The 15,765-nt window shown below is 41.2% G+C and overlaps 1 protein-coding gene across 3 annotated transcripts in view; it reads right to left on the reverse strand.

The window, feature by feature from the left end:
- Positions 1–6,981: 6,981 nt before the first annotated feature.
- LOC121460776 (COP9 signalosome complex subunit 4) overlaps positions 6,982–15,765 on the reverse strand; it is a 28,994-nt gene continuing 20,210 nt past the window's right edge. For 2 of the 3 annotated variants that reach the window (XM_041671347.1, XM_041671348.1), the window contains 4 exons: positions 15,354–15,524; positions 13,012–13,127; positions 10,275–10,359; positions 6,982–7,470 (listed from right to left, as the gene is read on the reverse strand). In XM_041671347.1, the coding sequence (XP_041527281.1) occupies positions 7,337–7,470; positions 10,275–10,359; positions 13,012–13,127; positions 15,354–15,524 (506 nt within the window). In that variant the 3' untranslated portion in view covers positions 6,982–7,336. The remainder of the gene's footprint in view (positions 7,471–10,274; positions 10,360–13,011; positions 13,128–15,353; positions 15,525–15,765) is intronic. The other variant, XM_041671349.1, reaches the window with a different exon arrangement.

Here is a 15,765-nt window from a genome sequence, read left to right on the forward strand (position 1 = left end):
TTTTTTTCTTCGTTTACAATCTGTGTAATTCTTTTTCTCTTTCTGGTCATCTGACATAGCTAGGGATTATGGAATGAATGTTCAATAGGGGTGTTGAGAGTAGGCAGCTTGCTGGGCAGTGGTGGTACGCACCTTTAATCCCAGCACTCTGGAGGCAGAGGGAGGTGGATCTCTGAGTTGAGGCCAGCCTGGGCTACAAAGAGTTCCCCAAACAGCCATGGCTACACAGAGCAATCCTGTCTTAAAAAACAAAACAAAGTTAAAAAACAAACAAACAAAAAATAACAAAATAAAAGAGTAGACATTGACCATATAAACAAACTGAAAAATAGAAACCACATGGCCATCTCATTAGATGTTGAAAAAGCTTTTAACAAAATACAACTTCCTTTCATGATAAAGGTCTTGGAAAGAGCATGAATTGAATACAAGGAACATACCTAAGCATAATAAAGGCAATATACAGCAAGCCGACAGCCAACATCAAACTAAATGCAAAGAAACTCAAAGCGATTCCACAGAAATCAGGAACAAGGCAAGGTTGTCCCCTCTCTCCATACCTATTCAATATAGTTTTTGAGGTCCTAGCTAGAGCAAAAAGACAATAAAAGGAGATTAAGGGGATACAAACTGAAAAAGAAGAAGTCAAACTCTCACTATTTGTTGATGATATGATTGTTTACATAAGCAATCCCAAAAATTCTACCAAGGAACTTCTACAACTCATAAACACTTTCAGTAATGTAGCAGGACACAAGATTAACTCAAAAAAATCGGTAGCCCTCATTTACACAGAATGATAAATGGACTGAGAAAGAAATCAGAGAAACATCACCCTTCATAATAGCCACAAATAGTATAAACTATCTCAGAGTAACTCTAACCAAACAAGTGGAAGACTTGTATGACAAGAATTTTAAATCTTTGAAGAAAGAAATAGAAGAAAACACCAGGAAGTGGAAAGACCTCCCACTACTGCTTAGGTAGATAAAATTAACATAGTAAAAATGGCAATCTTACAAAAAACAATCTACATATTCAATGCAATGCCTATTAAAATCCCAGCAAAATTCTTCACAGACCTCGAAAGACTCAATTTCATATGGAAAAACAAAAAAACCCAGGATAGCCAAAACAATCCTGAACAATAAAGGAACTTCTGGAGGCTTCACAATCCCTGACTTCACACTCTACTACAGAGCTACAGTACTGATAACAAACTGGTACTGGCATAAAAACAGACAGGAGAACCAATGAAGCTGAATCAAAGACCCGGATATCAATCCACACACCTGATTTTTTTTTTTTTTAATTTATTTATTTATTAAGGATTTCTGCCTCGTCCCCACAACCGCTTCCCATTTCCCTCCCCCTCCCCCGATCAAACACACACCTGATTTTTGACAAAGAAGCAAAAAATATAAAATGGAAAAAAGAAAGCATATTTAACAAATGGTGCTGGCATAACTGAGTATCAACATGTAGAAGAATGAAAATAGATCCATATCTATCACCATGCACAAAACTCACATCCAAATGGATCAAAGACCTCAACATAAAGCCAGCTACACTGAACCTTGTAGAAAAGAAAGTAGGAATTATACTCGAACACATTGGCACAGGAGACTACTTCTTAAATACAACCCCAGTAGCACAGACACCGAAGAAAACAATTAATAAATGGGACGTCCTGAAACTGAAAAGCTTCTGTAAAGCAAAGGACGGTCAACAAGACAAAATGGCAGGAGCTGGAGAGATGACTCAGTGGTTAAGAGCACTGCCTGCTCTTCCAGAGGTCCTGAGTTCAATTTCCAGCAACTACATGGTGGCTCACAACCATCTGTAATGAGATCTGGTGCCCTCTTCTGGCCTGCAGACAGAATACCAAGAATACTGTATATGTGTACATAATAAATAAATAAATATTAAAAAAAAAAAAAGACAAACGGCAGCCTACAGAAGGGGAAAAGATCTTTACCAATCCCACATCAGACAGAGGTCTGATCTCCAAAATATACAAAAAACTCAAGAAATTGGTCATCACAAGAACAAATAATCCAATAAAAAAAATGGAATACCAACCTAAACAGAGAACTCTCAACACAGGAATCTAAAACAGCTGAAAGACACTTAAGGAAATGCTCAACATTCTTTGCAATCAGAGAAATGCAAATAAAAACAACTCCGAGATTCCATCTTACACCTGTAAGAATGGCCAAGATCAAAATCGCTGATGACAACTTATGCTGGAGAGGTTGTGGGGAAAAGGGAACACTTCTGCATTGCTCGTGGGAATGCAAGCTGGTACAGCCCTTTTGGACATCAGTATGGTGATTTCTCAGAAAATTAGAAAACAACCTTCCTCAAGATCCAGTAATACCACTTTTGGGTATATATCCAAAGGATGCTCAATCATGCCACAAGGACATGTGCTCAACTATGTTCATAGCTTTGTTTGTCATAGCCAGAACCTGGAAACAACCCAAATGCCCATTGACTGAAGAATGGATAAGGAAAATGTGGTACATTTACACAATAGAGTACTACACAGCAGAAAAAATAACGATATCTTGAAATTTGCAGGCAAATGGATGAATCTAGAAAACATCATTTTGAGTGAGAAAACCCAGACCCAGAAAGACAAATATCATATGTACTCACTCATAAGTGGTTTTTAAACATAAGGCAAAGGAAACCAGCCTACAAGTCACAACCCAGAGAACCTAGACAACAATGAGGACCCTAAGAGAGACATACATGGATCTAATCTACATGGGAAGTAGAAAAAGACAAAATCTCCTGAGTAAATTGGGAGCATGGGGATCACTGGAGAAGGTTAAAGGGGAGGGGAGAGGAAAGGAGGGGGAGCAGAAAAAAATGTATAGCTCAATAAAACCAATGGAAAAAAAATTTTAAAAAGAGTAGACATGTTTGCCTAGTTCCCAGTCATGTGTGGAGATGGATAGTCTCTTGCTACTAAATATGCAATCAGCTATTTATTTGTTATCAATGTATTACCAAGTTGAGGTGGTCCACCTCTCTTCCTGACTCTTACCCATCAATGAGTTAGAGTATATCAGTTGCTTTTTCTGCACCCGCTGATTGGAGCCATGCATCCCTGGGTTAATGCCACTTGGTTTAGTAGCTGTTATATTTCTGGTGTTGGGTCTGACTCACTACTTGATCTGATAGGTATCTCTGTCCTACATGACATTTTAAGGAAAAGAACACTTTTTGATACTGGTTGTCATGTAGCCTAGCTGGCCTCCTCCTCACTAAACAGCTGAGAATGATCTTGAACTCTGACCTTAAGGCTCCCAGGTGCAGGAGTTACAGGAGTGTGTCACCATATCCCATGTTTATGTGGTGCTGAGAATTGAACCCAGGGCTTTGGATGATCTAGGCAAGAGTTCCATTGAGTTCCATCCCCAGAGTCTTTTTTTTTTTAAATGAATGATTTTGGCGTATGGTCTAACAAGCTAACCCCAAACTTTTGATCCTCCTGCCTCGGTTTTCCTAGTGTTGGGGTTTCTGACATGTGCCTGAAAGACACTTAAAAGAAATCCTACACTGGCTCAGAACTGAGTATGATAGAGGGTTATTTATTTAGGGGTAGATTCACAGATCACAGTCCTCTGCTGGAACGGGGAACAGCCACCGAATCCCGCAGCCGGGAAAGAAACAGGATGTGCGCTTTAAGTCGGCATAGATAGTATAAGAAGCCACGCCCAAGTGGGCGGGTAACTTAAAGGCTACTGGCTGTAGAAATTCCTACAACACGTGCCCTGTAACCTTTTCAGCGTACAGGGACTCACTCTGATCTCCTTCCTTTTTTATGTAGATCTGAGGATTTGGATTGCTTTTTTAAACCCATACCATGTCTTTTTATTTCTCTTAGAAGAATTTCTTTGGATATTTCTGATATGACAGATCCCCTGCCCCTACCTCCCCCCCCCAAAAAAAAAGTCTTGACTCTTCATTTATAAAGTATAATTTTGTTGCATAAAAGTCTATGTTGGGTTTTTCTTTTAATACCTTAAATATTTCTGCTGTTCTTGAGTGATTTCTGAAAAGAAAGCCCATGTGGTTCTTATTCCTGTTTCCTCTACAGGTGAGGTGTTTTGTCTTTTTCAATATTCCCTGTCTTTGGTTGCTGTCATTCAAATGTGATATATCCCGGTGTTAAAAACAGGTAATACTTTCCCCAGTTTGTAATCAGGAGTTGTTTTGTTTGAGACAGCATCTTTGGAACCTATTCCCTATGATGGGATGACTTGCACAATCTTGGTTCAAGTGGGAGGAGCTTGGTACTGCCTCAACTTGATATGCCAGGCTTTGGTGATTCCAATAGGAGGTCTTACTATTGGAGGTCAAACTCGCAGAGACCCCCTGCCTCCGGAGTGCCGGGTTAAAGGTATTAGCCACGACATAGGATATTTTTTTCTTTCCTTTTTTTTTTTTTTTTTTTTTGGTTTTTTGAGACAGGGTTTTTTCTCTGTGGCTTTGGAGCCTGTCCTGGAACTAGCTCTGTAGACCAGGCTGGTCTCGAACTCACAGAGATCCGCCTGCCTCTGCCTCCCGAGTGCTGGGATTAAAGGCGTGCGCCATTTGTTTTGGAACTGAAGAGTGAACCCAGGCCGCATGCGTGCTCTGCATGGCTTTACCACTGAGCTATCCCCGCAACACCTACTTAATGCTTCTGTTGTTTTGTCTTTTGAGGCAAGAGCTAGCCTCAAACTTGAAACCCTCCCATGACCGGCTCCCAAGTGCTGAGACAGGCATGTTTCCACACCTGACGCTTCCATTTCTGAACTTCCTGCATCACTTTGGAACACTGTTAGGCATTCTCCTCCTTTCTTCTGGTATTCTTTACGTGTGAACTTTCGTAATTTCCCCACCGTTCTTAGATATGCTAGTTCTACTTTGCCCCTTTACATTTTGAGTTTGGGAAGCTTTTTACCACGGGTGGCTTCAGTTTCTATGGTTTGGGGCTCTCTTTTCCTTCTCTTGGCCGTCTCCAGCCTAACTCAACAGTGGGTATTCATTTCCTTCTCTGTGCTTATTTCTTGCACTTCAATCATCAGTTCAACCTGTTTACCTCCCCTCTCTCCTTGTGTTGTCAACTTTTCCTATTAGAGCCCTTAGCAGGTTAATCATGATTGCTGTCAATTCTGAGTCTGGCAATTCCAACCCCCCCTCATCATACATCAGTCTTGTTCTGATGCCTGCCGTGTCTCTCACAGTGGCTCGGGTCTTTTAGCAAGTTTGCTGATGTTTTGGCTGAAAGCCAGACGTGATGCCTGAGGGGCCAAGCTGTTGGTAAGAGGTTTCATGCCCATCTGAGCAGGAAATGGACCTCCTATTCCCTATAGCTGTGACTGGAAGAGGCTGCCATTTCCTTGACTGCCTCATTTTTTTTTTTTTTTTGAGAAGGATCCCTCCTGATTCCTTCTCTTGGTCTGTCTTGCACTCTCGTCAATGGATCCTTGACAATATGGGAATATTTGGGAAGCACTCTGTATTATGCCTGTTTATGTATGATGTATGTGTGAACAGGGTCACATATGTGCCATGATTCACATGTGGAAAACAACTTTACAGTTTTTAGAATTTTTTATGTGTATGAGTGTTTTGCTTGCATGTCTGTGCCTCACCTACATATCCAGTACCTTCAGAGGCCTGAAGAGGAGGATGGAATCCCCATAACTGGAGTTAGATGGTTGTGAACCTCCAGGAAGGTGCCAGGATTTGAACCTGGGTCCTCTGGAAGAGTACCCAGTAAGTGCTCTTAGCCACTGAGTTCTCCAGCCTAGAAGATAAAACTTCTGAGCTGGTTCTTGACTTCCACCCTATGCCGCAGGGTCTCCCTTGGGGTGTTACACTGCATACCCCAGGCTAGCTGGCTTTTCAGATTTGGGCCAATTCTCCCATCTCCTCATAGTGTTTGGACTAGAGAAGCACACTATCATCTTTCCATGTGGGCTCCAGGGGTTGAACTCAGGTCAGCAGGCCTGTATGGCAACTGCTTTTCCTGGCCGAGCCATCTTTCTGGCCCCATGCCTGGGTCCCTGGGCCTTGACCTGCGGAAATACCTGTTTCTACAATTGCAGGAAATAGAAGATTGAAAGGAGTGTGGACTTGTGCATCAGTTCTCTAGGTCAAACAAAGCCCTGCAAAGTAACTTCCCTTAATGGTCAAGGGTGCCTTATGGAAATGAATTTGGGTATTATTTAAAAATAAGCTACTGTTGTTCCCCAGGATGTTTCAAAGCAAAGAGAGTATTTCAATAAGACACCAATTTCTAATGACCTGGATGGTTTTTGTTCTGTAAGTGGTGGGTTGCCTTTAAGGTCTTTAATTGTTGGGGTTAAGTAAGAAGTCATGTACAGATGTGGGATGCCCTTCTGTATGTAAATATGAGCTACTTTTACTGGTTGATGAATATTACCCTGCTCTGGCCTACGGCAGGGTAAAATACAGCTAGGCAGGAAAGTCAAACTGAATAGAGGAGGAAGGTGGAACCTGGGAGATGCTGGCAGCAGCCGCAGATACAAGATGTGAGGTAACGAGTCAACGTGGTTCATGGTAAAATACAGACAAACAGAAATGAGTTCAACTGTAAGAGTTAGTTAATGATAAGTCTGAGCTAATAGACCAAATAGTTTGTAATTAATATTAAGCCTCTAGGTAGTTATTTTAAAAGCAGCTGTAGGACCAAGTGGGATGAGAAACCTCCAGTCACGATCCGCACCCTTTTAAAGCCCTGCCTGCCTTCTCCAGTCACCACAGATGACATGACCCCAGCTCCTCCCGTGTGCAGCTCCAAGCACTCGCCTTACTCCCTCAACTTCGTGACTCAGGAGGCTTGGGGCAGGCACTATACATAACTAATTATTGTACTTATAGCATAAGATATAAGCTAACATTTTCTAAATTCAAGGAAAAGGAATAAAACACTTTTCAACTAATTAAAAACAAAGTACTACCTTTATTTGGTTCATTGCTCTGTTTATTAGAATAGCCACATTTGGAGAGGCACAAAGCGTTTCAGTTTTACATAACTACAAAGATCACAAATTCCAAACTTCTTCATCACAGCGCTTCCACTTCTGTTTAGAGAACAAGTTTTCAAAATATCTGAGTTGGCTTAATACACAGACTCAGCGTATGAGAACTACTATGTTTTAGTGCTGCCCTTCCTGCTCTAGCATCTTCTGTAAATGGGACCCAGCATAAAAGGACTGAAATGTGAAGGTCATGATGCGAATGCTCTGGAGGGGCAGGGGAGTCACCGCACAGTGGCAGCGAGGCGGCGTGCACAGAGCTCCGCAAGGCCTCACTGGGCCATCTGGGCCTCCATGGCCTGAGCCGTCCACTCCGGGGCTGTCTGACTGATCTTCTCCAGAAGGTTGTTTACTTGGAAACAAAGCGACTGGATCTGTTTGTCCCATGTTGGCAGGGCTTCTCGTGCTAAAAACAGATAACAATGGGGAAAAAAATAGCAATTACGTACAAATCCAAGTTAAAAGATAAATTACAACAGTTCTAATTTTAAAAAAAGTTTATTCCAAAAATATTAATTATGCAATAGTTAAGAACCCAAATTAGGCCAAGCATGGTGGCACATTTTTAACCCCAGCACTCAGAAGGCAGAAGTAGGCTCTCCATGAGTTTAAGGCTGGCCTGGTCTACAAAGTGACACTGTCTCAAAAAACAAAACAAAACTCAAATCACTAATAACAAATATAAAACATAATAAAATGCCCTTTAGAACAAACTTCCCCACTGAACAGTCATCAAGACGACCACAGCCACAAAACAGCCTCAGAACATTACTGAGAAGAGTTCACCGGAGTTTACAGGTGGGAGATGCCGCCCTCTACTGGGAAAGCACTGGATTTACATACAAGAATGTGCCTACCTCACCTAAAACACAAGGGAAAAGGAACATAAAAGTAAAATCTACACAAAACACTATCTTGAATCTACAACTTCTTTTAAAAATGAATAATATATACTCAGAAATGAGAGCCAGGAAGAAGTCTCATTTAAAAGAGCATTTTAAAGGCACAGCCTGGGGACTGGAGATGGCTCTGCTGTTAAGAGGCTGCTCTTCCAGAACTCACATGGTGCTTCCCAACTCCAGTTCTAGGGGATCAGCACCCTCTTCTGGCATATATACATGCAGGATATATATATATAAAGCTGGCATAAGCCAGGTGGATCCGTTTAATTCAAGGCAAGCCTGATCAACATAGTGAGTTCCGAGATAGGTAGACAGAGATAAAGAGAGCCTTTCTCAAAATAATAATAATAATTAGGCTGGGTATAGTGGCACACACTTTAATCCCAGCAATCGCGAGGCAGACACAGGCAGATCTGTGTTCAGGGCCAGCCTTGTCTACAGAATGAGTGGTAAAAAGTGAACTCCATTTTTTATTTGGCCATAAACAAATCAGACTGCTGCTTACTGATTTGAAAGTGTGTCTACAGTACAATGAATTAAAAGGCAACTGCAGTTTAAAATACGGTCCCATACTCCTATCTTCTAGAAAACTGTATTTCTTACTAATTTGCACTGACATCTATAAAGACACACAGCCTGGCAGAGATGATCAGCTACCTCAGGCCCAAGGGATGGGGTGGTAATGCAGAGACTTGAGCTTCCCCTTGTCATTCTAGGTTTAGTCTGTTCTGAACATGTGGGTTTGTTTTTGTTTTTTGTATTTTTTTTTTCCCAAGACAGGGTTTTTCTGTGGCTTTGAAGCCTGTCCAAGAACTAGCTCTTTTAGACCAGGCTGACCTTGAACACACAGAGATCCACCTGTCTCTTCCTCCTGAGTGCTGGGATTAAAGGCATGCACCACCGTTGCCCAGCTCATATCTTTATCATTTTTATCTGAACAACTAAAAAACTCCCTATTTTATTAGCTTTATTTAGATTTTGTTTGTGTGTGAGGCATGAATGAGGACATGTTCACAGGCATGTTCGCATGGAGGATGTCATCTATTGCTCTCTATTCCAATCTTTAAGTTTATGTGGGGCCATGGAGATGGCTCAGTGGTTAAGAGCATTAGCTGCTCTTCCAGAGAGCCTGGGGTTTGAATCCTAGCACTCAGGCTGCAGCTCACGTTCCAAGGGCTGCCCTCTTCTGGCCTCCACTGACAGCAGACACACAGGGTACAAAGGCAAACACCCATTCACATGAAAAAATAAAATAAAATAAAAACCAAATCTTAAAAGAAAGATTCTCTGCTCAATTTAAGAAAATTGTGTGTGTGTATGCACGCTCTCACACACAGGTGTATGATGTCTGGGGGCAGGGCAGATGGTACAGAGGTTACACTTTGTGGAGCTGTTCTCCAGACTTTCACAGCAAACTCCTTACACCCAACAATCTCACTAGTGTCTCTACCTTTGTGAGACGGGAGCTGATGTAGCTAGATTGCTGTGTCTAGCCATCAAGACTCCAGGGTCCTCCCACCTCTGACCCCTGCCCCTGCCAGCACTGGATTACAGGTGCACAGCTGCCATGCTTCTCTCTATCTGGGTGCTGGGGCTCACTGTAAGCACTTACCTACAGCCGTCTCTCTGGTTCCAACCTGATATAAACATGACGCCTTTGCCCTAGTACTCATGACATGTATTTATCCCTTATTCCCCAGGAGCAGGACACTGCAGCTAGGTATGCCATGGAAAGTAAGATAGACCTACTAACTACCCAGGGAGCCTAGTTTATGAGCACATGCAGATATTCAGATAGTGCCATAGTTTAAAATAAGATTTTCTACAGAGAAACTCAGAGTGACACAGGAGCACATGATTTAAAATTGTACCTTATGTGCAGGGATTGGAAAATCACCTATCAACCCTGTTGATTCAAACTGAGACATGGGGACAAAGATGGCAACTAGGGAGGGGGGAGTTTTTTGAGGTGGGGAGCAGGGTTTCTCTATGTGGGAAGTCAAGACGTCCACTTACCTGCCTGCCTCTACATTAGTTCTCATTGTCATTCCATGTGCCCTACCCATGGTTTGAGTTCAACAAAGGTCAGGGGACTGACTAAACTGGTAACAATATCAGTTCATCTTTTTCTTAGCTTAGAAACGTTGAGATAAATAATTCATAAATATAACCTTTAAAACTTTTAAATTATTTCTGTTGGAAATACGCTCATAATAATACAATTCTAGGTCAAAAGAAACAATTCAACATTATCTTAATCATAAACATAGAACAGTTCACTATGATGAGAATGCATAAAACTTCTTACTTTCAAAATGAACTATCCCATCAATCTGGTCAATAAATCCATTCATCCGTCCTTCTGTTATCATTTGTGATGCTATCTTTTCTGCCTATTAAAAACAAAAACAAAACAATCTCTCAGTTTATCATATTTAACAACCATTCACATATAATCAAGTGAAAGCCTTACCTGTCATTTGCTGAGGAACATGTATTTCTAGTTTCTTACCCCACTGCATGGGTCCTATTTCACTTTGCTGGGAGTTGTCTCTTTTGGAAACAAGGTCTCACTATATATATAGCCTGGCTGACTAGAACTCCGGATCCTCTGGCCTCTCAAGTGGTGAGAATAGACTTGTCAGACTTTTGTTGGGCAAGAATATAGCCATTTTTTACCAACTTTTTCCCTCTACTTAAAATCAAAATAACCAATTTTCTTTTCTTCTTTTTCTTTTTTTGGATGAAGAGTCACAAGTCCCAGGCTGACCTCAAGTTGTTATGCAGCTGAGGAAGAACTTGGGCTTCTGATCCTCCTGCCTCCACTACCCAAGCGCTAGGAGTACAGGAGGCTACATCAGTCCAGTTTTGCAGGTGAGGACTAACTCCAGAGCCTTGTGTAGGCTAAGCAGACACTCTACGCATAGAATACAAAATAAGTCTCAAAATTACACTGAGATTCAAATCTTAAAAGAATTTAAAAGCTGCAGGTGTGTAGTTCTGCTACCGCCTTTGCCCACTGGCTGCCCTGCAATGCCTGGCATGAGCCGAGTGGTGGAGCGCACTGGCTGCCTCCCCAGAGCACATGGCAGTCACATCAGTCCCAACCCCAGTCCCGGGGACCCAACACCCTCTTCTGGTGTCTACAAGCACCAGCACACATGTGCTGCAGACACACATGCAGATAAACACTCACATACCGGGGGCTGGGGAGAGGGCTCAATGGTGAAGAGCGTACACCCTCTTACAGAGGACCTGAGTTCGGTTCCTAGCACTCACATTAGGTGGCTCACAACTGACTATAATTCTAACTCCAGGGTATCTGAAGTCCTCTTCTGGCTTTCTTGGGCACACACACACACAGAGCATACTCTCACATGGACACACACACAGACATATAAATAAAAATAGTAATTTTTACAAAAAATCATACACATAAGATAACTAAATATCTTAAAGTAAATGTATAAATAGTAACAACATTGCCTTCAATTCTGGGGGAACACAAAAACTTTTTTTCCTATATCAATTTCAGTGTATCTACTACAAAACATTTTGTTGTTTCCTTTCTGAGACCGCATCTCCATTTTGTTGTTTCCTTTCTGAGACCGCGTCTCCCTATGTAGCCAGGAAAAGCTACTGCCTTCTTGCCCTATCCTCCTGAGTCCTCTGATCACAAGATGTCCCACACCCAGCCCCAAACTGAAGAAAACACTATTCTTTAAAAAGCCCAAAAACCAAAGAAACAGATGTCCATATTCAAAAAGGAAATGAAGAAAATTTTAAAAGATAATTAGAGGGGCAAAAGCAAAACGTTCTAAATCCAACTCCTACTGCCACAGTTAATGTTTAGTACACATGAGCAAACTAGATTGTGACCGGTCATTTTGTTTAAAGGTGTATGGTTGTCTTGCCTGCAAGAATGTCTGTGCACCACAGGCATGCCTGCTGCAGGAAGCCAGGACAGGACCCTGGAACTGGAGTTACAGATGCTTGTGAGCCTCTGTATAGGTTCTGGGAATCAAACCCAGGTCCTCTGCAAGATAAGGTAGTGCTCTTAACTTCTGTGCCATCTCTTCAGGCCCAGATTTGCTCATCTTTTACAATGACATCCTCACGATCAATACTACATCATCATATTGACGGATTATAATCTATTACTAACAATGTATCCACTTCCCTTAGTCTCCACAAGCAACTGTACCACCAACCCTGAGAAGAAAGCATCTTTGTTTGTCTTACTCTGCAGCCATCTGCTACCTCAGTCTCTAAAGTGCTGAGATTATAGGTGTGAGCTACCATTCTTGGCTAAGAAAACATTTTTTAATTGGCAACTGTGGTCTCAGTTCCTACATGAATGTAATTAATTAAACTTGTCCAAGCAAAGAATTCTTAGAAAATCCTAAATGAAGCCTGATATACACACACCTGTAATCTCAGTACTTGGGAGGAAGAGGCAGGAGGATCCAGAGTCTAAGGTCATCCTTAGCTTCAGCCTCCTATTGAGTCTGAGACCAGTCTAGGCTGCATGAGATCCTGTCTCAAAAGAAAAAGAAAAAAGAAAATCAAAACCTCACAATCAGATAAACTGCATGACTTTACTCTCAGTATTATTTGAAATTAAGATGGTATTTCATTAACAGTAACACTCTAATTACAATTATCACTGTGCAGGAATTTGTGTATGACCAACCAAATCTAAAAAATGAAATAAGATTCCCTCGTAGGTCAGTCAACTCCTTAAATTAAGTCAAATTCAGAAAATAGAACATCTTGGGGTCAAAGTCAATCTAGGGCAGAGAAACAAAGATGCACCAATCTCCATCTAACACTTCAGAGACCTAAGACACCAAACAAAGAAACCCTATGGAAAGAGTACAACTTAGGACTTCTCTGAGACGTCCATTCCTATCAGAAAACACAGTCTGTCTTTAAACACGTAGCTTCTGCTGTGCTGGCGAGCACTATCAATTATGTATTTTTCTATTACTTCAATAGTTTTGGGTTTCAATGTCCTGTTATAAAGTACTGAATTAATAAAATACCTTAGCTGCAGGGATCTCTAAAAGAGCTCCAAGTTCTTCAAAGGTGATATTGTTATATAATTTGCTTGCTGACAACAAATTATGCTCAATAACAGCTCTGTCCAAGATGCTGGAACCTTAAATAAAAAACATAAACTCATTAAATGTTTGAAACTAGTTTTATACTTTAAAAAAAGATATACCTTTATTTATTTTTTATTTCTAGGCATGTAATAAATCACTAAAATCAGTGTTACTCCTCTGAACAATGCATTATTAAACCTTACATTTGATAAAATATTATTGTTGTTGTTATTATTATTATTATTATTATTATTATTATTATTACAGTTTTTCATGACAGGGTTTCTGTGTAATCCTCGCTATCCGGGAACTCACTCTGTAGACCAGGATAGTTTCAAACTCTGAGATCTGCCTGCCTCTACCTCCAAAGTGATAAGATTAACGGCAATCACCAATATGCCAGGGAACATTTGCCATTTTAGTTTATATACAATAAATTACAGTACTTAGAAAGTCAGTGTGATGGCTAATCTTCAACAGCCAATCACATATGAAAAAACATCTCTGGCTGTGTCTGTAAGAGTGTTTCTATTGTGCCAGAGAGAGACCACCAGAGAGGCCCAGATGTAATAAGCAAGATTTAATCAGCATAAGACAAACATGTTTGGAACTCATCTCCATCCCCGTTACAAGGTAGAGAGGAGTTGTATCTCCTCTGTGGGGTAAGCTTTTAAAGGCATAACTACAAAGAGAATCTTTGAAGATGCTTTGGCATGGGTACAAGGGCTCTTGCTCCCTCCCATTTTGTTAAGTCAGCTTTTTCCTTGTTTTTAGAGTAAGGCCACTGTTCTTGAGTTAGGCCATCTTTATCAGCCTGTACCAGGTGGCTGGCTGGGCTGAGCTAAGTGACCTTGTACTCGGAATCTCCTGGGTGGGAGAGGGGAAGGCCACTATCCCTCCTGGGAAAACATTCTGCTAGGAAATTTCTTCTTGCCCCTTTGAGAATAAGGGGTGAGGGTCCCACAGTTTCCAGACAGATTTAACTGAGGAGCTAAGGACCCGGGGGGTCCTGGACTGAATGAAAGGGGGAAGCCAGCAGGAGCACCTGTGTGTTCTCTGCATCTTTACTGTAGACACAATGTGACTAGCCACCTCGCATGCTGTGGTGGTCTGTATTCCCACACTGGGTCAGAGTAAATCCCTCCTGTCTTCAGCTGCTTCTGTCGGGTGCTATGTCAAGAGAAGTAATAGTACAGCGAGCAGCTGTGGATAATTACCAGGAACGGATTCAGCCCTTTGCACTGGGGTTCCATCACCTTTCCCTTCCCTGCTTCAAGCACACACTCTTATCAAACAGCAGCACAACAATCATGCAGCGTGCTCCGAGAGCCTCTTAAAATCCCTCATCTTAATTTTCTAATGTTTATTTTTATCTTTAAATGTGTGTATTCGGGGGCATCATATTCTTTGTGGCAGAATTACGGGGCAGCGTGAGATGTGGGTGCTAGGAACTACTGCAGGTCCTGGGAAGGACAATGCATCCTCTTTTTTTGTTAGTTTGTTTGGTTTTTCGAGACAGGGTGCAGCTCCCAGCAGGTAGACCGGATCAATGTCACCTTTCAGCTAGCCCCAGGACAAATGACCCCTGCAACTCATTTCTCTTCAGTACAGGGCAACCGTGAGTCCGGGGCAGTGGATCTAGCTCACAGGCAGGCTGAAACTAATTCAGCTGAAACATGTTTGAATGTTTCTCCATGTTTACATCTGTATATTTACTATCGTGGTAACTATAGCAAGTACTTTAAAACATCTGTAGACAAACATACAAAAAACTATTTTATGAAGAAAATATTTTTAAAAATTCCTGGCAAAGACATTCTCATTTAAACAAACACATCATTTAACCAAAAACTACAAAAGAAAATCTATTCTGATTAGCAAATTCTGATGGACCTTAGGCAAGCACTGAGCTAAATTTTGCCCTTAATCAAGAATACATAATTACGCTCTACTACAATTCTGTTACTTAATGTTGTTCACCAGTGGCTTAAGATTTTTAAAATCCAGGGGCCACAGGTATTTTCTATAATTTTTCAGTTTTCACAAGTTTCAAAAAAAAAAAAAAAGATAGAAAAGAAAAAGCATTATTTCACAAAATGCTTTCTAACGGGGACTGTTTCAGAATACACCACAAACTTATGTCCATGTTCAACAGTCACCATTTGTCAACAGTCCTCTTTTTATTTATCAGGAAGTATTACTTGAAAATACTAATCTAACGTACTTTCTAGTCTACACCTAACATTCACCACCACATACACGTGAACTGTGATCATTACCATCGGCTGTAGTTGCTTTTTGGTGAGGCATCAGCATTGCAGCAAACTCTTGAAGCTGGTTCCCTCTGATGATTCTATCCAGGTACATTTTCTCTAGGATTCCATATGCAGCAAGTTGCTGGCACCGTTCATCCTTAAAAAGAGTAGCCAGCATCCGAGAACGCTGCTGTCCTAGAGGAAACATAGGTGTGTCAAATAGTCTCTGTTTCTTCAATGACAAAAAGATCACATTCTATGATCCCATTTTTGCCCACTAAAATGCAATCCCCACTAATATATATGTGTATAATCTATGGAATGTTCTAGAAAGACAGATAATACTCAGCTGCAGTGTGTACGGGAAATACAGAATTGGAATCTTCTAAGCCCCTACTCAATTTTTTGTCAACCTTCATCAATATGCAACTTTGTT

This window comes from Microtus oregoni, unplaced genomic scaffold, assembly GCF_018167655.1.
Source record: "Microtus oregoni isolate MIOR12 unplaced genomic scaffold, Mior012 000021F_ref0000039, whole genome shotgun sequence".
NCBI lineage: Eukaryota > Metazoa > Chordata > Mammalia > Rodentia > Cricetidae > Microtus > Microtus oregoni.